Here is a 23,695-nt window from a genome sequence, read left to right as displayed (position 1 = left end):
GCTCAAAGACAGCTGCACTACCAAAGCCCACCCCTACGTGGGTGACAGTTCACAAAGCTGGAAACCTGGAGCACACTGCACAGTCTGCAGACAGCTCAACAGGATGGAGCGTGTCTCTTCTAGACAGTAGGGCTGGTCTCTGCCTCTTCCAGGCGGCTCGGTTTGTCTGGCAGTGTCTTTCCGCGGTCTCTATCGCTTATATATGATTGGGGAGGGGCGTGGGGAACTGGCGAATCTGGTCGGCTTCAGGGTCTTCCTAGAGGCTTTGTTTACTCCCTGAACTTGAGAAGCCTCTCTGCAGGGTGGAGGTGTTTCTCCCCTCAGGACACCCTGTTGTTTCATCGCCCTCTTTAGTATCCATGATCTTAGTGAGCTTCCTTCCATCCAAGCCGGACATTTTTCCTGAAAGAAATTGTAACACTAAAATCTCATGGCAAGCCTCTCTAAATATCATCACTCACTACAGAAATCTGTGCACCTTCCTACCATAAAATGGTTGTTGGAAGAAAGGAACCTGTTATCAATGAGGCCTGTGTATGACTGACCTGGCTTCGATGTCACCTAAAACTAACACATGCTCACATCAGTCAACTTTCTTTACCGTTCCTGCATAACATGTACTTGTCCTTGAAAGGAAAGGTATTGGTTCAAGACCCCAAGACCAAGCTGTCAGCACAAAGGAGATTTATTTGCCCCAGAGAGACAAAGGGCAGGGAATAAGAGACAGAGACAGGAAATGGGGACAAGGGAGAAGGGGGAGGGAACAAGAGAGAGGTGGGCATTGGGTATTTGTCTAAAAGGGTCAAAGGACTGCCTCTGGATAGATAGACAGAAGTGGCCCGTAGGCAAATGGCAGTTTATAAAGGTAGAAGGGGAAACCCTGTTAGGATGAGGTGTTTAATTTTAAGTAAGCATATTAATTAGGTGAGCCAAAGGGGGCAGAGGCTTTTGGTTACTGGACTTAAATACTTTGATAGCTGAACCTCGGTAGTCAGCCTCAGGAGGAGGAAGTGGCCAAATAAGGGAACAGACCTTGGTGGTTAGCTTTAGGAATGTAATCTGATGGTGTTTTAGCAAGGCAGAGAGCATTGAAGAGGACAAGCCTGCCAGAGCCACGTTTGCCAGGCCCAGGCTGACTGGAGTCCCTTCAGTTATAATGTGTACAATATTTCAAGCTCTTCATATCAAGAAAATTTTAAAGTGTGTGACCGACCACACAGCAGTTTTGATACAAACATCTGAGAGTCGCCAGTTTTGTCTATGTCTTCAGCTTCCATTGCGCATGCTTGAGTCTTCAGCTTCCATTGCGCATGCTTGCATCGCAACAGAGGCCGAGGAGAACTGCAATGACTCACAGGAATGTGAACTGAGCAGAGACCCAGATGCTTTTCTCATTTTTTTAAAAATCTTATTATCTACCTTAAACCGTATCACCTGAAATGTCATTTGAAAGAAAGGACGTGTCCACGCGTTTTGACCCATGCATTTCGTTTCTGCACAGTGCCTAAGATGCAGTTCAAAGAAAGAGTGTACACTTGCAGTGAAAATGATGCACGTGTAGCTGCCGTGATCTCCAGGAGTGGCGATGTCCAGCACAGGTCCTCTGTAAGATGCTACACGAGGCAGGCCTCGGCGCAGGTGATGATGGACTTCGAAGAACGCCCAAATACCGATGCCTCCGTTGTCACCTTCCTCCCTGGTATGTATGAGCTCGGAAACGTCTTAAATCTTTTATTAATTTATTGATTTGGGGTGTATGAGCACGGGGGAGGGGCGTGTGCACGCCACAGCTGACATGAAGTCAGAAGACAAGTTTTAGGAGTTGGGATTTCTCTTCCTCCCAGACCTTGTCTGGAGGATTAAACTCAGGTCGTCAAGGTTATGGAGACAGTGCCTTAAGCCCTTGAAGTTTCTGGGTGTAATTTAAGAACCCCAAGTGTGGATTGAGAAATAGGTAATCATGAAAAGAGAGTGAAATCAAATTTCCCAACAAGCTTGCAACATGAGCTTATGTGCACGAAATGACCAGGCATATGCATTGCAGCAGGTTGAATAGATATCCTGGGGTCTCTTCATTAACCTTTCGATTCCTAATGATGTATTTTATTGTTAGTTCAGAACTCAGCAGGAAAGAACCTATCAAATATGCAAATTTTACAAAGCTAGAAATTGAGTTATTATTGGAATGTTCTTAGGCAAAACTGCATCTCCTGCTTTTATGGTTTTTTAAAATTTATTTACTTTTATTTTATGTACATTGGTGTTTTGCCATGAGTGTTGAATCCCCAGGAACTGGAATTATAGACAGTTGTGAGCTGCCATGTGTGGGTTGAGAATTGAACCCAGGTCCTCTGGAAGAGCAGTCAATGCTTTTAACCTCTGAGCCGTCTCTGCAGCCCTTTACCTCACACTTTAATATATGTCAGTGCCTTCATATATCTCACTACTTTGTACTAATAGTTTAATTTTGTGAAATATATTCTATCGAAAAGGACAGACATGTGGAGAGTTATGCTCGTATTGATGGAGTATTGAGAACAACTTAAGTACTCAACAGTAAAGCTTGTTTATTAATATTTGAGCACTCATATGCTTGTATGTCATATGGCCGCTAATCTGTTTCTAAAGAATTTTTAGTGAGATTGGAAAAAGCTGGGCCTATAATATTGGTCCCAGTTATCAGAGGCAAAAATCCAACTGTTTTGGGTCAATGATTTGTTCAACAAGCCAAAAGTTAGTAACATGGTGCAGTGATATTAACCGGGACCATGAGCAGTGGTCTCTTGATGCACTTCCCCACCACAGTTCTAGAAAGTCACGCACAAAGCCGGCATTTCCTTTTTCCTTTGCTGTCCAAGATGAATGCTAGACTGTAAAGAGAAAAACTGCAGAAATCTTTATAAGTATGGGCCTGTGTGCAAATAGTCCCATGTTCAGCAAATAGCTATCCGAGACCTATTACAGACAGTAGTCTTTGCGCTGGCAGAGCAGGGGACAGCAACACCCTTGCTCTTCGGCTTGGTTCTCATTGTCGGTGTCTCCTTCTATCATGTGTCACTTGTCATTTGCTCCAGGTGAGACAGAGAAGCCCTGCGTCCTTGAGCTGATGGATGATGACATATATGAGGACGTGGAGGAGCTGCGCCTGGTACTCGGCTCGCCGCAGAGCAGCTCTGCCTTTGGGGCTGCAGTCGGCGAGCAAAATGAAACTCTGATAAGGATCCAGGACGACGCTGACAGTAAGAAGTCGCTGCCTTTGCTAAACAGTGACTCTGGAACTGAAGCCCGTTCCCCAACCCCCTCCCACCCCTGAGTTCCTGGGTGGGCGCCGAAAAGTAGCCCCTCTTTTTCAGTGGGACTTGCAGACAACTGAGACGTAAGAAAATGCCACTCACCACACCCCCGTGTCTGCGCTCTGTGCGCTGGCACCCAGTTCGCGAGCTTCAGACACACAGAGAGACTGTCCCCAAGAATGCCCCCTTATTGTGTTCAGAGGCAGATTATATAGAGATAGCCACGCTCCAGCCAAACCCACCAGAAACCACTCTCCTGCCATCAGGAACTCCTGAAGGTCTCTTGCTCAGAGTGCCTACTCAGATCAGAGGAAAACAAGTTGCTTACAAGAAATTCAGGATCTGGGGTCTCACTGCTCCCAACAAGAAAACAAGTGGGGAACAAAACAGCCCCCCACACTGATAAATTTAGGAGCTAGGAAGATGTTCAGTCGATACACAAAGTGTTTGCCGGACAAGCTTGAGGATGTTAGTTTACGTCCCCAGAACCCTCATAAAACCTGCACAGGTGTGGAAACCTGCCAATAATCCCCTACTTCATTTAGGAGGCAGAAGAAGCAGAATCTCTGGTGCAAGCTGCCTAGCTGAGACTAGTCAAATTGGCAAGCTCCGGGTTCAGCGAAAGACTCTGCCCCGGAAAATCAAGTGGGGAGTTCAGGAGGAAGACAAGCAGCAGCAACTTCAGGCCCCAGCACGCACACATAACAAAAACTAACAAACTGAAAAGCTGTGGATGTAGTTCAATGGTCATGTTCATACCTAACACGTACAAGAGCCCGAGGTCAATGCCAGCACTGCAAAATTTAAAAATTGAAAAAGCTCTTTGGGGTGGCTATGGTTTATGCCTGCATACTGAAGCGTAAGCCTTCATATCTGCCCTCGCCACTACATAGGTCGTTATGTCTACCCGGTCCTGGGCCAGTGGTTTCCCCTTCCACGCCCCTTCTCAATGGCATTCTCTTATAAGCTCTATGGGACAAAGAGACACCCCAGAGGACATGCCTTCTGTGGGCTCCCCGTTTCCCAGGAAGGATCGAGGTGTCGCTCACCAGCTTCTCCTTCTGACCTCGGCAGAACGTCCACTCCCACCACCCTTTGCCAGCCACTTAATTTGTCTCTTGTTTTCCACACTCTTAGAAGCCGTGATCAAATTTGGAGAAACCAAATTCAGTGTCACTGAACCCAGCGAACCAGGAGAGTCAGTTGTTGTCAAAATTCCAGTGGTCCGCCAAGGAGACACTTCAAAGGTTTCCATTGTGAGAGTCCACACCAAGGATGGCTCAGCCACCTCTGGGGAGGATTATCACCCAGTATCAGAAGGTACAGGTCTCCTGGGGTCTGTCTCCAGCTGGATCGTGACTGCACTGTTGGGGCTGAGACTGGGAGGAACGGTGGGGAAGGAGGGGTTGGAAATAAATGAGCTTTTAAACTACCTTAGAAAGACAAAGCGCAGAATCCCCAGAACTTTCTCTGAGGGAAATTTTAGAATTGCTGTGTGTGTTTGGAGCCCACGAACTGTGAGTTTTACTTCCGTTCTGTGGTCAGACGTTAGAGCGTTTATTTGCTGTGACTTTGAAAGTGTGTGCTAGCCACGCTGGACAGCTTCATTCAAACATTAAAAGTAGTGTGCTAACAGGAAAATACCAGCCCTGGCAGCCTCGATTCTGTGGGGTGTAGGAGCCTCTCTCGTTTTCTCCTTGTGCAGGTTTGGGTACCAATCCATTGTTTACTTCCAAGAGCTAGTGAAACAACTAGATGCTTGCGTTCTCTCTCTCTCTCTCTCTCTCTCTCTCTCTCTCTCTCTCTCTCTCTCTCTCTCTCTCTCTCTCTCCNCTCTCTCTCTCTCTCTCTCTCTCTCTCTCTCTCTCTCTCTCTCTCTCTCTCTCTCTCTCTCTCTCTCCTTCGCCCCGCCCCATCTCTCTGTGTTATTTGCTAACAACATAATCATAAACATAAATTCTGCTTATCAGCAAATGTTCCTGCTTTTCTGCCTCTTACCCTCAGCGGCCCCAGCGGCCCTTACTTCTTTAATCACGGCGCTCTGGGCATTCACCTTGATTTTCTGACTCATTAACAAAATGCTACAAGTGACCGATGGCTTATTGAGTCAGTAACAAAATTAGTAAGTAACATTAATAAGAAACAGAACAGCTTCTACAACAGAGCTTAGTTTCCCTTGCAGAAACAGTCAGTGTTATTCCCAGACTTGGAAGCTCGTCATTTGTAATTCAAAAGCCATGAAAACAAAACAGATTTTTCTACCCAATTACAAAATCTCAAGTCAGTTTTTCCTGTAATAAACAGATTTTACATGAAAGAAAAACTGTCGAGATGTCACTGTGTAACCTTTTGACGCAAATTATTTGTCTTGGAAATAAAGTTATCCTTTTAGTGAACAGAGAAAAATTATAAATATGTAGTAAACTCACAAGCAAGGGCAAAGTTAATCAATGCTAAATCCACCTGGGTGTCAAATAACCACTAAGCTTATTGGCTTATAATAAAATTTGACCGATTATTTTTCTAAAATATGTTTTAATTATTCATTTTATGATCTAAATTGGGGTCACGCGCAATCAAATAGGGAAAACATTTCCACGAAAGTTGACCTTTTGTGAAATGAAACGAGAGAACATAAGGCAGATGGGACTGAAATCTCATCAGGAAAATGCACATCCAGAGACAACCATTGAGATGTTTGCAATAAACTGTTTTAAAGCGTTTTAGACATTTGCTCTGCCTAACTGGAGGGGGCTGCAAAACTTTGAATGCTTACACATTGACGTCTGGTGACAGAAGTGAGTGAAGTCAGGGAACACGGAAAAGCTGGAATGCTGGTCAACCTGAAAGTCCACTGTGGAGAAAAGCCCACAGGCGCCATTAGCTGACAGTTACCAAGGAAGACACAAAACAGCTCAGGTGTTTGTGTTTTCCTGTGCAGTGCCCCAGTGTTTTTAATGTTAAAAAAGCAATTTTTAGAAATCACACCAGATAGATCAATCCAAACTGTTTTATAAAATAGCGTCACATTGCCTACCCTACACATACACACCAAATTTTGCTTTTAAAAATTTTAAAAACCCAATTGGTAGGCTATAAGTAATTAGCTATTCTCGTCTTCCTGTGTTTTTCATGGTGCCTAAAAAAAAAAAAAATCCAAAACTGTTGAACTCAAAGAGCATAATAAGGCTAGTGATTGGGGGGGGTGGGCGGGAGGGGAATGTATCCAGAATTGGAACAAAAAAAATTTTAATTGTGTTGGTTAATAGCTGATTGTTAAATTCCTTTGTTATAATTGGTGATAAAACTTTTTGAAGTACAGAGTGTGGGAAGCACAGGAGCAGTGCAGTCTTCTGCCATAAAGAATTGATTCCTGGCTGCAGACGTGTCAGGATATGGCTATTTGGAACCATGGTGTTTGTCTTTCCTCCTATTTTCTCTTTGGACGCAGTTTCTCCAAAGGGGGAATAACACCTTCAAATCAACTCATCTAGTCTCTGCAGTAAGGTCTGCTGCTCAGACTTCAATAAAACCCAATCATGGTAATGCTTTAACTTTTTAAAAATGAGTGCTAGCAACAACGTGCCCTCATGGTTAGATTGCGTTCCCGGGACAGCATAGTGGTCCTCGCTGACACCCGCTAGCATTCAGTCATTCCTATCTATGGTCCTGTTCCCACTCATTGGGCTTCATTAGCTTAGGAATCTGGTGGGCTAAAAGGGGAGTCTTTTTATAGCCCGACATAAAAACTGTTCACTGTCTCTCACTCAGCAGCTTCCAAACTGTGGACCAACAAAACAATTTAGTAAGTCATGGTTAGCATTTTCCTTTGGAGGGAAAAGAGAACAGAATGGTAGGAAATGTGAGTGGACCCTGGAGAGATGCTCAGCAGGTAAGAGGGCTCACAATTAGATCACAAAAACCTCAGTTCAAACCCCACTGCCTCTCCTGGCTCCCCGTGCCTGGAACCCTAGCGCTGTAGGAGCCAGAGAGAAACAGGGCTTGTTGGACCCCAGCCAAGGTGTCTAGGTCCAGTGAGAAACTCTGTCTCAAGGAATAAGGTAAAAAGTGATAGAATAAGGCGCTGTGTATCTTCTCTAGCCTACACACACACACACACACACACACACACACACACACACAGTATAGTACAGCTAGTAGCAATAAATTAGCAGTTTGATTTGATTCCCTTTACGTAACCACACACATGTGTGCACCAATGTACTGTACCCCAGTTTAAAATTTAAACCCAGTTTAAAATGTCCTTGTTATAAACCACTCCAAGAGCTCAGGTTCATTTGCAAAAGCTTAAATCAGTGACTTTGTATTTGTAGAAATCGAGTTCAAGGAAGGCGAAACCCAGCAGCACATCGTTGAAATTGAAGTACTCTTCGACGGGGTAAGAGAGATGAGGGAAGCCTTCACAGTTCACCTAAAACCAGATGAAAACATGGTAGCAGAGACACAGGTAAGTGAGACTATTAAGTCAACCTTTTTTTTTTTTTTTTTAGAGTAAATGCACGTAAGAAGTCACAGCAAAGGGGACTTGGGGTTAGAGAGATGGCGCTGCTGTAAAGAACACTTGCTGCTCTTGTAGGGAGCATGGGTGCAGGCCCTAGCTCACAACCATCTGTGGCTTCAATTCCAGGGGTTCCTATGCCCTTTTCTGGTCTCTGCGGGCACTGCACACACAGTGCACACGCATAGATGGAAGTGAACACTCATGCACGTGATAGAAAAGTAAATCCTTTTTAAAGGATTGACGAAGTTGTACTTCTTAAGTACTTAAGAGAGGGGATGTGCATGACCCCTTTCAACCACCCACGTTAGTTTCTGTTCTGATTGGATGGATATTCCTTTCTGTCTTTGGAAAATCTTGTTGGTGGGAATTCAGAGTTGCAGTTCCTGGGCCCCACATTAGCCCTCTTAGCCTTCCCGTGTCGTGACTGAAGGTGGAATTGACCGCCACAAGGATGAGGTAATTATTCAACACTCGTTGAAGCAGACGTATTTACCCACCAAACACTTTCCTGCGTGTTCCCCCTACTATGGCTAGAATCTGATGCTGAGAACTTGAGGTTCCAAGTTTTATAGTCGCAAAATGTGTTTCATACCATCATATGGCCTACCAGATTTTCTTCAAGATAGGTGCAGTCACCGTGAAATTTGTTTTTGCACAGTGGAAATAATTTCTTAACTTACATGCTGTTTGTAGGAAAAAGTCAGTTTCAACAATACTGTGTGTACGTGTACTACACTGCTTTCATCATCTTGTCCACTATCAATAAGGAATCAAATGGGGAATATGTTTTTCTTAAGTATTTTTATTATTCAGTAAAGATGTTAATTCTGTGACATTGCTGTCCCTTAAGAATTTTTTAACTTTATTTTTTTGTATTCGTGGTGGGAAGGGGGTGCCATGGAGCACACATGGAGGTCATAGGACAGCTCACAGAAGTTAGTTTTCTCCTTCCAAAATATGAGTTCTGGAGATCAAACTAAGGATGCTGGGCTTAGCAGCAAGTGCCTTACCCTCTTGACCATCTCCTCAGCTACATCATTTTAAGTCATATTTAGAACTCAAGATCTGCGGGTACAAAGTCTTGATCAAATGGATTTTCTGTGAGTCTTTCATTGTTTTTATGGAGTGACATGTGACATTCTTTACTGATAAAGGCCCTTGAAAGCAGAGAAATACCTTTGATGTGACCATGATTCAACTTACATTTCTTTGCCTTTACAGCGCTGTAAAACTATTTGTAAAAACGTTAATTCAAATTTACTTTTATCCTTATTCTGCAATCACGAGCTGCAACCCTACAGCCCTGTGTTTTTGGTCCATAATGTTCGGTAGGTTAGGAAGATTAAACACACTTGATTTACAGTATTTTCAACTCTTGAAAGTGTCAGGGCGATGCCTGAGAACTGTCCTATCAGTTATCAGCACTAGGAAAGCTGTTCAAGAGCCAGGGACATGGGCAGAGGTAATTTTCCTTCTTGGGTAGACAGTGTCCAGAGCTGCCTTCTGACTAGCTGTCATCTTCTCTATCCCGTGGTCCAGGTAGTCCTGGCCTTTGCCCACCTAAAGCTTAGCTTCTCCCTGGCCTCTCCGCATCACGAAAGCCCACACAATCCCATGCCTTTGAAAGTCTCACTTCTTTCAAGGTGTCTGTCAGTTTTTTTCTCCCACTATCAATTAATGGATTTGTTGTTGTTGTTGTTCATGTTTTTTCAACTTCACAAAGCCACAACTGAGTTAGCTACTAGCCTCACAACTGAAGAGAAAACCTAAGAACCTAATCATCTCAGGGGCTAGTAGCAAGCCTTTGGATGAACCACACAAGGCTTAGGTCCCTTCCCTGCAAACATTCAAGATGAGCAAGGCCACCAGGGTAACATGAAATAAGCTGTGTGTGGCCTGTCACTCTGCATGGGGTCTGGGCAGGACAGTTTCTCATCACCGTGATTCTAAGGATTTTCTAGTCATTTTTCTGAAAGAGAGAAGTTCCGAGAACCCGGATAGTTAACAAATCAGTGATCACTCTCCTTTCGTTCCAGGCAACCAAGGCCATTGTATATATAGAGGAATTCAACAGCATGGCAGATGTCACCTTTCCCTCTGTCCCTCACATTGTGTCCTTGCTGATATATGATGACACTTCAAAAGCCAAGGAGGATGCGGGGCCTGTGTCTGGCTATCCCGTTGTCTGCATTACGGTGAGTAAAAAATAGATCAAATTGGGAAAACTTTTAAGATGATTCATTTTTTTATGTGTATGCATGTTTGCTTGCATGTTTGTGCATGTCATGAGCACCACATGAGTGCCTGACACAAAGTGCAGAAGGAAGCATAAGATCCCCTGGAACTGGAGTTACAGATAGTTGTGAGCTGTCACGTAGGTGATGGGGACAAAACCCAGGTCCTCTGTAAGAGCAGCAACTGCTCTTAACCCTGAGCTATCCCTCTAGCCACATAGCACGACTGTTTAAAGTAATTATAAACTTTAATAAGCGTTGTCTTGGGAAATTTAAGGTTTAAACTTGAAGCTGTGAAAAACAGAAAATAACAATAATTGAATGACGTTCCCATTTCCCCCTCCCAAAACACAAACAAACAAACAAACAGAACCCTATTAACTGAGTTCACAGTGTGCGGCTTAAGACTCTGTCACTGTCAGGTAAACCAGTAAAGCATGAGCTCGGCACAGAAGGGGTTAAAGAACAAGGCCAGCTGGGAAAACTCAGGCTCCATAGCTTTGAGGCAAGAGTGTAAGAGCTGGTGTGGAAGTTCCAGTGTGGAGGACCACGTAGACTTCTGACAGTTTAAGATTCGGGTACAGGGAGATCATTCGGCGAAGGGCGGCTGTCAGGGAGAATAGGAGGGAGCCATTACAGGTTTTGCCTGCCTTCTCATAACTGACTTCTAAGTTCCCCGGGAACAAAAGCTGTGATGTGTATTTCTATGTCCCCGCAGCTGTAATCAGACACTCCACATATCACAGGCACACAATGAATCTTCGTCGGGGTACCAAGGCGTGAATAATACGGTGCTCCCTTACAAGGGGCTCTAAATGGCACCTTAGGCAACCTGGAATTCGTCTGTTGGGTGGCAGGAAGTGTTCTCATGCAGAAATGTTTGAGAAGAGCATCCTGTTGGGATGTTAGTGGAGCGGTAGTGCGTAACGAACTGGAAAGGGAGGACTTGAATCAGCTGGGAAGGAACCGTGGGAATGGGCACAGAAGGAATCAGCTTAAGGGACGTTACAGAGCAGAGTGGTCAAGGTCACCCGCCTGCTGGATGTGACAAAGGGAAGAGAAGGATCGGGCTCCCGATGGATGGATGTCTGACGGGCACTCCTGCTAGCCGTGGTGGTGTGACCAGCCTCACGGGACAGGGAGATTCTAATACGTTTTGTAGGGCAGAGGGAGAGGGGACAGAAGCGTGAGAGAAAAGGCTAAGTAAGAATGACTCTGGGGATTCAAGAGATGGTGCTGTGATGAACACTTCTGAGGTCAGAAAAGCGATCACTGCTGGGAATAAGAGTTCAGAAGTTCCATGACAGAACTGTAGCATGGCGGGGGAGATGCAATGGAAGCCTGGGGCTGAAGGAGCCTGAGAAGAATCAAGTCCACAGTCCTCTCTACTCTGCTCCTAACACTGTTTTGTTTGCTTTCCCCTAGGCTTGCAATCCCAAATATCCAGACTATGACAAAACGGGCTCTATTTGTGCCAGCGAGAGCATCAATGACACGTTGACCCGATACCGATGGCTGATTAGCGCTCCTGCCGGCCCGGATGGCGTAACCAGCCCTATGAGAGAGGTAGACTTCGATACCTTTTTCACGTCATCCAAAATGATCACGTTAGACTCCATATACTTCCAGCCTGGCTCCCGGGTACAGTGCGCAGCCCGTGCTGTGAACACCAATGGGAATGAAGGCCTGGAGCTGATGAGCCCCATCGTCACCATCGGCAGAGAGGAAGGTGAGAGACCGTTTCCCTGTGAACATCAGGGAAACACTGCGGTACGGCAAATACCTCATTTCTGTGTGGTTTTTGTTGTTGGTCTGATTTTGATTTGGTGGGTTAGGTTTGTTTTTAAAGTTTTATTTATTTTCAGTTTAAGTGTATGTAAGTATGCTTGTATGTTCCCATGTGTACCGTGTGTGCTCACTCAGGTCAGAAGTGTATGTATGTATGATTGTATGTTCCTATGTGTACCATATGTACACAGAGCTCACTCAGGTCAGAAGAGAACATCGCATGCCCTGGAACTAGAGTTACAGATGGTTGTGAGCCACCGTGTGTTCTGGGAACTGAACCCAGGTCGTCCACAATAGCAGTCAGCAGACTCAATCACCGAGCCGTCTCTCCCTGGTTTACTGTCGGAAGTGCTGAGAATGGAGCCCAGGCTCCTCTGCATCTGAGACCAGTACTCCACCTCTGACTTAGACTCCCATTCCACTCCACCTCTGACTTAGACTCCCATTCCACTCCACCTCTGACTTAGACTCCTCTTCCTAAATTAAATGGGTTTTAAAACTTGTAATGCACATTTCTATTTAAAATGTGTTTACTCTCAGATTAAAGAAGTAGGTTTAGGTAGCTGGGTTGATGGCTCAGTGGTTAAGAGCTTGTACCAGAGAACCCATGTCCAGTTCCAAATACCCACGCCAGGTGGCTCACAGCTGTAGGTCTGGCTCCAGGGGATGTGATACCTCTGCCCCCCCCCCCCCCGTCTCTCTCTCGCGCTCTCTCTCTCTCTCTCTCTCTCTCTCTCTCTCTCTCTCTCTCTCTCTCTCTCTCACACACACACACACACACACACACACACACGGATAGAAGTTATAATGCAGCCAAGCTCTGCGATCAGCTCCAGCACTGTTAAAACGCACACTCACTTCTAGTTTTAGTCTCCAGTAAGTGATATTTAATTATAGCTAGTATATGATACATATCTCATGATTCATCATATTGTTCTAGGGTAACATTAAGATTCCCTCCATTTGACTATACTTGGTTGGTATTGTATTTCACCCATTTTCATCTTATCTGTTCGCATTATACAGTAATTTTGTGAATATGTCCCTGGCATAAATGGTCATCATATATGGTCAGTCTGACCAGGAACTGTTGAGAGGTCCCCAAATGCATGCTGTGGTCACCTCTCACACAGTCTTTTCCTTCCTTTTGATGCTCATCCTGAGCCAGGTCTTAGGTCACGGGGAATATTAAAATAGAAAACAATGGCACCTACATTAAAGCATTCCTTATGTGCTGTCGTCTTCTCTTAGCATAAATGTGTTCCTTTTCTTCAAGGTCTCTGTCAGCCCCGCGTGCCTGGGGTAGTCGGGGCGGAGCCATTCTCAGCTAAATTGCGCTACACTGGTCCCGAGGACCCAGACTTCGCAAACCTCATCAAGCTCACCGTCACGATGCCGCATATAGATGGTAGGTGCCGTGGGTAAAGCGAGACCTCAGACACATAGACAGTAGCTATCCTGGTAAAGCCTTGGGAGTTGGCGTGCTTTGTAACCTGGTTGGTTTCGCTTCCTTAATCCTCAGTTTGCAAATTGACTTTCAAGTCCATCTGCTTCTTCCAACTCTTTCTACCTAGTTTTGAAAGTCTGTCAACTTAAAAAGCAGTCTATAAAATTAAAACAAAAATGCAAGTTAAAGGCAGACGGCTTCGCTCTGCTTCCCTGCAGGAATGCTGCCTGTCATCTCCACGAGAGAGCTATCCAACTTTGAGCTGACCCTCAGCCCTGACGGCACAAGAGTCGGTAATCACAAGTGCTCCAACCTGCTGGACTACAACGAAGTGAAGACCCGCCATGGCTTTCTGACTAATGCCACGAAGAACCCGGAGGTCGTCGGAGAGACCTATCCTTACCAGTACAGTGTGCCGGTCAGGGGTTCCAGCACCTTACGATTCTACCGAAACCTCAACCTGGAAGCCTGTCTATGGGAGTTTGTCAGCTACTATGACATGTCGGAGCTCCTGGCAGACTGCGGGGGCACCATTGGGACGGATGGCCAGGTACATTTTCCGACATCCGAGCCTTGCTCCTTGGACGAACCGGCTGCTTGGTTCGGTCCGTAGTTTCTTTAGTCTCAACTGTCGATTCAGTATTGGTAGCCTTTGGTCAGAGAGGGACAGTGGATGGGATGCCATCCAAATCTGTCATACAATATTAATATACAAGAGATGCACAAAGCCCTCCGGCCACACCATCAAAAGACCACTTCTGAAATAATAAAGACCAGAGTCTGTGCTTAGGTGATAATTTTTAAAAACCTAAAATTTGTATTTGAAAATTATAGCGAGTATTTGAACTAAAATCCTGAAATAACAAAAAAGTATAAGAGGGATCTATATGTTAAAGTAGTAAATGACATGCAGAACGAACCATATCTTTCCATATTTGGCCAAGGGCAATCTGCTAGAATTGGAAGTCCCTGAAGGTGTATTTCTAACGGCTATCCTCCTGCTGGTTCCGAGTAAAATAAAGGGGAGAGTCTATGGTAGCTGCCCATCAGTTCGCTCCCACAGTGAAACTGTGAAACTCTGCTATCTCAGCCATGGTTGGTGTTCCGTGGGTAGCCGCTCATGATGCCTGGAAGCTAGCGGGGTAGCAGCTGCTAAGACCTGCTGTTCTCAGAAATCAGAGGTGTCAGGAAGTCGTGTGAATTAGTGGAAGCCTGTATTAGAGCGTAACGTAAAGGCAGTGGGAAGTGGGGGGAAGGGCCTGGTGCTCTCATCAAGCTAATGGATGCTTGCCATTTGAGTCTGATGCGTTCTAGCTGTGTGTCTCCAGAGCTCTAGAGACATGTTACATAAAGCCTTCTTGGGCGGTAGTCCATTGGGTACTTCTTCCTCTGGCGTTGCCACATGAAAGGAAAAAGAGAAGGACAACACCACCTCAGCCTTCTCTCAGATCACACACCTTCCGCTTTTCCTCCCAGAATCTGTGCAGTCGTTATAAAATCCCTGTCTCCTTTCTGGCCGCTCCAGACACAGGGTCAGTTGACATCAGTGAACTAGGAGACGCCACAGGACGGCACAGTGGTTCGGTTGGGTCTCTGTCGGCTTGCTTTTCTGTGCTTCAGAGTGTCTCTGTGGGCCTGTTTGTAGCCTGTTTCACCCCCAGGAACATCTGTTGTCCTCCCCACAGAGTGGAAGCATGTCTCTCTCATCTTTCGTATGTCACTCAGACTGCTAGTTTTCCCTCTGCATCCCTGCCTTCTTGCTGCTAACGCTGGTTCTGCCTTTGCAGGCCAATGTAGTGCGCCAAGCTTGCTTTGGAGGCAAGGCTTGCCTCTGAGCTGTTTAATTCTTCATACTAAATCTGGGGGCTCAATGTGAAGTGTTCATTTAAGCTGATGCGACTTTGTTTCGTTTTGGTTTTGCTTTATGCTCATCGTTCTGTTGAATCATTTGGGTCCAGAGATGTTTCGTGTCCAGCAATCTCAAGTAACTGAAGCCAGGGCTGTGTCTCTAATTGAACTGTGGGTGATTCTGTTAGGCTGGAGCTGCCAGTTCCAGCCAGGTTTGTCTTCTGTGAAAAGCTTGTGTAACACACTAGGAATGAGAAAGAGCATACCCTAAGGTCAGTCAGCCAATAATTGTTTGTTTGTTTGTATGGACATTTTGCTTGATACCCCAGAGGCCAAAAAAAGGCATCACGTTCTCTGGGATAGAAGTTACAGATGGCTGTAAACTAACATGGGGGTGATAGAGTTTGAACCCAGATTCCAGGAAGCGCAAGTGCTCTTAACAACAGAACCATCTCTCCAGCCCCCAGGATATCCAGTTCCTAGCCATTTCGTGTAAGCTTTTTCAATAGATGGCCTACATCTAAGAATCCCTTCTGAGAAGGTTTTCTGCTTTTGTATTATTGAAAATCAGTCTACTGATGGAACCATGATGATCAACATCACGGAGAAGAACAGATTAAGTGTGAGCCACTGAGGTTGCAGGTTCTATAATGAAATTCTAAAACCTTCAGGGTAACCTACGTGGTAACAAGCTAGTGAAACACAGTGCTTGCACACTCAAAGGAAAGCTTAAAAATGGACCATCCCACTCACCCCTACCTTCTTCCTTGGCCTAAACTTTAATTTCTCTACAGACTGTCGACGCCTTCTTCCTTTCTCCCCGTAGCTCACATGCACACTGCTGAGCCATGGGTAGAGGGAAAAAAAAATGTAAGATAATAGAAAAGAAAGCTGGCCCTCCAGGACATCCTCTTCCCTTTCCTCCATTCATTTATGGATCGAAGAATGAAGAAAAACAGTCAAATGGTAGTTCTGAAAATTAAGATAATGGCACTGGGGACAGAGATATAGCTCAGTTGACTGGGCGCTTGCCTAATGTACATGAAACCCTAAGTTAGCCAGCACCACACAGACCAAATGTACCACTGTACACCTGTCACCTGTAGTCCCAGGACTCAGAACTAGAAGCACAGGGATGAGAAGTTCGAGGCCAGCCTGGGCTATATAAGACCCTGTCTCAACCAAAACTAATAACAACAATGTTGGTGAACGTCAGAATAATACTAACTAGTAAATTTATTGTTACGGGTAAGCCTTTCACTTTTCTAAACGTGTTGTGTATATCTAGTCTTTCTGACCTTACAACAACTCCATAAAAATAAATACCACACCCCGCCCCACCCACTCCTGATTACAGATAAGAAAAGAGAAAAACCAAAACAATCAAATATAAAAAAACTCAGGTAGCTTTCTCAAATTCCTCCAGTTTGTGTGTCTGTGCTTATCTCGTGTGCCCCTGCTGGTAACCCACCGTGAACTTATCCTAACGTGTAATTGACTATGAAAATGGATACGGTCATAGACACTATTATAAGAAAGCCAACTGAGCTTCCTAGTGTCCCTCAGAGATAAACATTACCCAGCACCCACTATGGAAACCATGTGCCAAAATACATCCTCAGCTGAGGCGATGAAATTTGCTAATCCAGGTCCTGGTGCAGGAGGTGCACGGGCCCAGGTGCTGGAGATGCATGGGCCCAGGTGCTGGAGATGCATGGGGATGCGCAGGCCCTGGTGCAGGAGGTGCACGGGAGCTGGTGGGAAGTCTGCAGCATGAGCTGCACACAGACAGCACAATCTGAAAGAGAAGCACAATTCCAGAGGTGGTGCTCAAAGTCACTGCATCCTAGAATAACTAGATTCTGATTTAGGAATCTCTCCAGCCTTATAAATGGTTACATTTCTGAATTAATAATTGGATAAACCAGTGACAATAAAGAACCATCAACTTGAGTGGCGGGTTTAGGGTGTAGGAGTGGCTCTGTGGGTAGCCAAACACTCCCATCAGCCACTCATCTGTCTTTCACTTGCCAAGAAAGTACTTCAAAGTCCTGGCCAAGCGCCAAACAGACACTACCTCCAGCCTCAGCACCTGTCCTAGACTTGGCACTTTAGCCTAAGCTAGCACTGTGCAAACAACTTTTACTAACCTGTGCTTGTGAAAGCTACTTTTGTGAAATATTGCTAAGTTGCTACCGAGAGAGAGAGAGAGAGAGAGAGAGAGAGAGAGAGAGAGAGAGAGAGAGAGAGAGAGAGAGTGTGTGTGTGTGATGTTTAAAGTTCTGTTTTGACTCACAGGATATTCTGCCTCCAGACTCCTTATTCAGACTACTTCACCTATAAGAAAGAGTTGCCAAAGTGAAGGGACGATTGGAAAAATCCAGGGTTTTTGTGTGCTGACAACAACGACCTTTGTTGACTTTTGTGCGTTTGACTATAGCTCTTGTCAGCTGGTATCAAGACCTCCTTATTCAGCTGTATATGCACGAAGTAGTCACTTGACATCTAGTCTGTACTGGGAAACATCCTAGGGACTGGGTGAGGACCCCATACACACCAGCAAAGAGGCTTATATAGGTCAAGTCATTACCCATTAAAAGGCTAAGAAGTTTGCCTCTTCAGAAAAATAATTTTAAAGTTCTTTAATCTTATTCGACTCTAAAACAATCTTTATCCATTAACCTAAAAAATGCAAAGGCAAATAACAAAAAAGAAAAGATACATATTTAATAAATAATTCTGTTCTACCTCTATGTATATTCCATTTCTGTTCTTGTTTGTTTTTCTTTAATTAAGGTTGTTTGAGCATGCAATAGAAACACTTGACGGAAGTTAAACTTGAGGTTTTTGGGTTTTGGTTGTTTGTTTTTTGGGATAGGGTGTCTCTGTGTAGATTTGGTGCCTGTCCTGGATCTAGCTCTTGTAGACCAGGCTGGCCTTGAACTCACAGAGATCCACCTGCCTCTGCCTCCCGAGTGCTGGGATTAAGGGCAAGTGCCACCACTGCCTGGCTAAACTTAGTTTTTAAACAATTGGAAGTTTTGGTGATTTTTTTTCCTTAAACAAGTTGTTTTTTGTTTTTTGTTTTGTTTTGTTTTGTTTTTTGTTTTGTTTTTTGAAAAGTAAAAGCATTCTCCTCAGCTTTCCTGGCTGTGGTTCAAGGCTAGCGTCTTGACTCTCTCGACTTCTTAGGGATGCAGCAGTTGGTCACATTGCCCAACTGGCAGGCCTGCACTGTAGACATGCAGCCCAATTACAGTTCGCTCTTACAGCATGAAATTGCAGTATACTCCTGGGAAGACAGACACTCTGCGGTCTGGAAAAGTGAACGAATATTTTTCTTTAGCTGGTTTGTTTAAGGAAGAATTTTTACCTCCTTTTTACAGGAGTGTTTGGTTTACAAACATGAACCCTGAGGCCAGAATGTGTATCTGAAGTCAGGTCTTTTTATCCTATTATTTTATATTGCCTTCACTGACTCTCTTATAAGTAAGTCATACTGTGTCAGTCAAGAGCAACGCGGTTCACACAATGTTCATGATGTACGTGGTTGCCTATGTTCTCAGATTTAGCAGTTAATTTTTGTAATCAAAAAATAACATCGTTTCTGAACTCGGGAGAACAAATGAAAGTCAACCCAAGCCTCGCCCATTATCCCACCATGATGTCACAAAGACCCATTAATCTCTTTAGTAAACATACACATCGCAATGGTGGCGTGGCGGCTTAATTTTTCTTACTTTATTATGTATGCTGCTTTATGTAATTTAACATGAGCATGTGCCATGACAGGGAAAGATCTTTAGAGTTATTTTTTTTTCCTTTGAGACAGCCTTACTACGTAGCCCTGGCTGGCTTAGAGCTCGCTGTATAAACTAGGCTTGCCGTGGACTCATAGAGATTCACCTGCCTCTGCCTCCCAAGTGCTAGGATTAAAGATGTGTACCCCTATATCTGCCAGACTCATAACTTCATGGCTCCATGATGTTCCCCTTTTGTGTGTTTTATCATAACATCCTCAGCCATGTATTTATGTTGTTCATTAGGTTATCTATAATCCTATATAGCAAGCATCCCTTGAAGTTGTCCTTCATCGTACAAATTAGTGGCTCGATATTGTTGCCTACCTAGGGTCTGTGTCTTCCTCTCTGATTTGCCCACCTACAGAAGAACTGTGATTGGGCAGAAGCCGAGGTCTCCTTGCTCCTAAGCACTCTTGGGTGTTACTCAGAGAATCTGGCTGAGGATTTGGAATGATCCCCTCAACTGAGCAGCTAGCTGCATACTAACTATGAGACTTGAAACATTATTTTTTTGATGGGTGATGTTTTACATAGTCACCAATACCTCCATCTTGGTAGATGTTTGAGGCGATAAAAAACCAAGAAAAACACATCACAGTGGGGGTCATTCCCCACCAGTGACATCCCTGAGCAAGAATTCTAACAACTCTGTCTGTGTTCTGTCTTTCAGGCAGATACAAACCACACATACTGCATTAAAGAGCCATATACATGGGCTGGCAAACAAATTTTCAATGTTTTTTTGTTTCTAGTGTATGTGGCCTAACTAAAAACCCTCAGATATGGGGATCTATATCTGTGCTGTCCGGTGTGATCGCCGTCATCTCTGTGTGGCACTGAGTATGGGACTCTAGAGCCGTGTGGTCCAGCATGGTAGCCATCAGCTATGTGCGGCTAATGAGCCTTGTAAATGGAGACCGAGTGGCCAGCCTCTGTATATGTATAATGCCACATATGACATTCATCCCCGCCCCTACCCATCTCACACGCAGAGAGCCCCCTGCCTCAGGCCCTTAGGCAAACAATATCCTCTCTACATAATATGCTTGGCATTTGGTTGCATAATATAAATTTGACGGTGTGTGTTACTTTCTCCAGGATATTTGCTCCCTTTAAATATAATCTTAAAATTGCTATCCGCCTCTCTGTTAATTAGCTTTAAATGTCAACAGGGGTTATGTCAGTTCACTAATTGGGCCTCAGATGATTTATGTCTTTAAAGGTCCCCGAGGTTAAGGTTAAAAGAAATGGAATGCTCCGGAGAGTGGCGTCGGAAATTAATGGTTGCATTACAGTTTTTGGTTGAAGAAACAGGCAGGTGACTGAAGGAGTGAAGTCGGGTCCATTCAGTTCCTGTCTCCTCCAGGCAGAGGTTCGTGTGTGTGACTGGAAGACTTTGTTCTCAACTCTATGACAGTGTGACTTATCATGGTACAGCCATTCTTATGACTGTATGTCTATTCCCTCTGTCAGTTCTTTGTGGGACATCGGTTCCAACAACCTGATTGGAACGTCCAAGAAGAGTCAGCTGATGATGCCTTCCTGCACGGAGAGGCAGTGTGATCGCCACCCTGGTCCCTTAGAGCATTTGGAGATTAAAATGCAGTCATTTCAGTTAGGTGGTCTCAGGGCTGCTCTGCATTGTATGGAGTATACTAAAGCATGGGAGAGATGAACATGGGCTAGAATCCAGGTCCAAATTCCATAGGCCACTCAGGAGGTTCAGAGACTTCTGATGGGGGGGGAGGGTGGAGAGATGGAGAGGTGGCCAGGTGGTTAAGAGCACTGGCTGCACCTGCAGGCTTGAATTCACAACACCCACATGGTGGCTCACAACTGTCTGTAGCTCAAGTTCCAGGGTATTTCATGCTTTCTTCTGACGTCTGTGAGCACCAGGCCCGTACCATGTGGTACACATACATACATGCAGGCAAAACACTCATATATATGAGATGAAAATAAGTTTTCAAAAATTTTGGTGAACTTGCCTAATTTCTCTGAGTCTTCGTTTTTCTACCTCTTTGCTTTTAGTCAGCATCCATCTATCCATCCATTCATCCACCCACCCATCCATCCATCCATCCACCCATCCATCCATCCATCCATCCACCATCCACCCACCCATCCATCCATTCATCCATCCATCCATCCATTCATCCACCCACCCATCCATCCATTCATCCATCCATCCACCCATCCATCCATCCATCCATCCATCCACCCATCCATCCATCCATCCACCCATCCATCCATCAAACCACCTTGCATACGTACATTTATGAGAATGAAAATATTAAATAGCTTTCACCAGTTACCAACAGGTTGTCTGAAATGTGGAAGATACTTGACAGGTGTCAATTTGTCCTCTGGACCTCCTTTATCCCACTGTTGAATACCAAAAGAAAGAAAATATAAAATTCTAAGACAGCTTATTTAAATTGTTTTGAAATATCCTAACTGCACCATGTCATTGTTAAATACGTTTGTTTTTAAATCTTTATGTTCTTCCTAACTTCCTCTATATGATTAAAAAATAGTTCATAAGCCGGGAGGTGGTGGCGCACGTCTTTAATCCCAGCACTCGGGAGGCAGAGGCAGGCGGATCTCTGTGAGTTCGAGGCCAGCCTGGTCTCCAGGACAGGAACCAAAAAGCTATGGAGAAACCCTGTCTCGAAAAACCAAAAAAAAAAAAAAATAGTTCATAGACACATCTTTGCATAGGAGTTCTAAACACACACCATTCCTCTGATGTGGATCAATAAAATGGAATATATCTATATATCAGCCTGTTATCCCTTAGTAAAAGGCAGAAATGAACAGGAATAAGGGCAACTGACAAGATTCATTTCTACATGATCAGAAGAGGCAAATACAGGGCGTGGATTAGCAGCCACCCAGACCGTGCGGAGGGTGACTTCCCCGGGCACTAGATTCCTAAAGTTGATTGTGGTGGTGGTTGCTTTATTCACTTAAATGGTAAATTGTGTGGTATGAGGCCTGTACCTTGACAAAGCTGCTGTTCTATGCTGCTGAAAACAGTGTTTATTTTAGGGAAGGCTAGTGCGTATCCCTGCTGCCCGTGATAGTGGTAACACTGTCAGAAAAACAGCGCTGGGAAAGGCTGTCCTTTATGTTCTTCACTGATGGCACAGAATCTTCAGCGATGGGAAAAGAGATGGTTTCTGCCAGATTGGGCTGGTTTGCTTAACACTGATGGGAATGATTTCATCGTTTTAGGTCCTGAACCTAGTGCAATCCTACGTGACCCTTCGAGTTCCTCTGTATGTCTCCTACGTGTTCCATTCCCCTGTCGGGGTGGGAGGCTGGCAGCATTTCGACTTGAAGTCCGAGCTCCGCCTCACGTTTGTGTACGACACTGCCATCTTGTGGAACCATGGGATCGGCAGCCCGCCCGAAGCTGAACTCCAAGGTGGGTTGGTGTGACTCCTAACGTAACTCTCTTACCTATGGCAATGATCCAGGAATTTTGTTTTTCTCTTAGGTAAAAATAATGGGAGCACCTTTTAATACATTTTATTTCTATATTCATCAATAATGTGACTTTTTTAAACCTTTGGCATGCATGGAAAACTCTTGTTTAACAAAATCATATCAATGCCTCAAACTCTGCATTGTGTGTCTACGAAATTTAATTTATTTCAGGCATATCCCACTCCATTTTAAGTGACTAATTTTTATATTTTACATAGTGAATCCATATAGCTTCCTGGCTTTTACCAGATAGAGAGAACGGAGTGGAAAATTGGGTGTAAAATCAAGGAGTACAGTTGCACATTTTGCTTCCAAAATGAGAGGATCAATTTATAGTCCAATGATAAACCGTGTCCTGGGTTCTAGTTCCGACACTACAATTAATTTATTGTGATCTGTGTCATCTCAAGCACATTGCTTAAACTTGGGGGGCAGGTAATTTCCTATGAAGGGTGCATAAAGCTTCTTTGCTTTCTGGTTTGAACTCTGTCACCCTGTGATACCTTAGGCAAATGTCCTACAGCAGAGGCATGGGGAGCTCCTGACTGTAGGCCCTTAACCACCTGCAGATCTGCCGGCACCCATGTGGAAACTGTAAAGTCCAGACACTCACCAGGGCATGTGGCTCACACCTGTACTCCCAGCATTCAGAGGATGAAGCAGGAGGGTAGCTGTGGTCTGAGGACAGACTAAACCACTTAGTGTAAGACTGGGTCTCAAAAAAAAAAATATTAGTAAGCAAAAAGGAAGGCAAAGCCACCGGTGTCAAACTAACCCATGAACAGAGTTTGTGGACTTTTTTGTCAATAGTACAGCTGAAGTATAATTCCATCGTATGGGACAGATTAAAATCCCCTTAGCACTATGGGGAAATTGCAGTGGCCACCAGATTATATCAACGGTTTTCACTCTACATCTGATTTTAGAAGATGCCTTTAAAGTTAGTACCTCCCCAGCTCTCTCTTTTAGGTGGAGGTGTGGGGGTTGGGAGGATCATACCAGGCTGGCCTGGAATTCACTGGGTAGCCCAGGCTGGCCTCATATTCTCTCTCCTACCTGTAACTCTTCAGTATTTGGAATCTCCAGTTGATTTTTTCTCAGCTTGTTCATCTGGCAAGGGTGCTGGTGGAGAATCACCAGAGTTTTCTCTAAGCCCATAAATTTTGCAGTTGTTCTGGGAGCCCGAACCAGTTTCCACACACCTGTCTCAATCTCTACGGTGTCAACAGGGACATTTGTTTGTCATTTCTATTAAATTACAGGTTGGT

At 44.6% G+C, this 23,695-nt stretch overlaps 1 protein-coding gene across 1 annotated transcript in view; it reads left to right on the top strand.

Moving 5' to 3' along the window:
• The window catches only part of Frem2 (FRAS1 related extracellular matrix 2), a 128,526-nt gene that overhangs the window by 93,499 nt on the left and 11,332 nt on the right, over window positions 1-23,695 (top strand). Inside the window, exons 9-17 of the mRNA XM_050138428.1 lie at window positions 1,502-1,699; window positions 3,075-3,239; window positions 4,431-4,613; window positions 7,628-7,761; window positions 9,852-10,010; window positions 11,475-11,778; window positions 13,114-13,245; window positions 13,503-13,834; window positions 22,173-22,365. Coding sequence (XP_049994385.1) covers window positions 1,502-1,699; window positions 3,075-3,239; window positions 4,431-4,613; window positions 7,628-7,761; window positions 9,852-10,010; window positions 11,475-11,778; window positions 13,114-13,245; window positions 13,503-13,834; window positions 22,173-22,365 — 1,800 coding nt within the window. The remainder of the gene's footprint in view (window positions 1-1,501; window positions 1,700-3,074; window positions 3,240-4,430; window positions 4,614-7,627; window positions 7,762-9,851; window positions 10,011-11,474; window positions 11,779-13,113; window positions 13,246-13,502; window positions 13,835-22,172; window positions 22,366-23,695) is intronic.

The sequence above is a fragment of the Alexandromys fortis genome, unplaced genomic scaffold (genome assembly GCF_014885135.2).
Source record: "Alexandromys fortis isolate MF-2015 unplaced genomic scaffold, M_Fortis_MF-2015_v1.1 scaffold_15, whole genome shotgun sequence".
NCBI classification, from domain to species: domain Eukaryota; kingdom Metazoa; phylum Chordata; class Mammalia; order Rodentia; family Cricetidae; genus Alexandromys; species Alexandromys fortis.
Note: the sequence above shows the minus strand (reverse complement) of the source record. Positions and strands in the feature narration are given on the sequence as shown.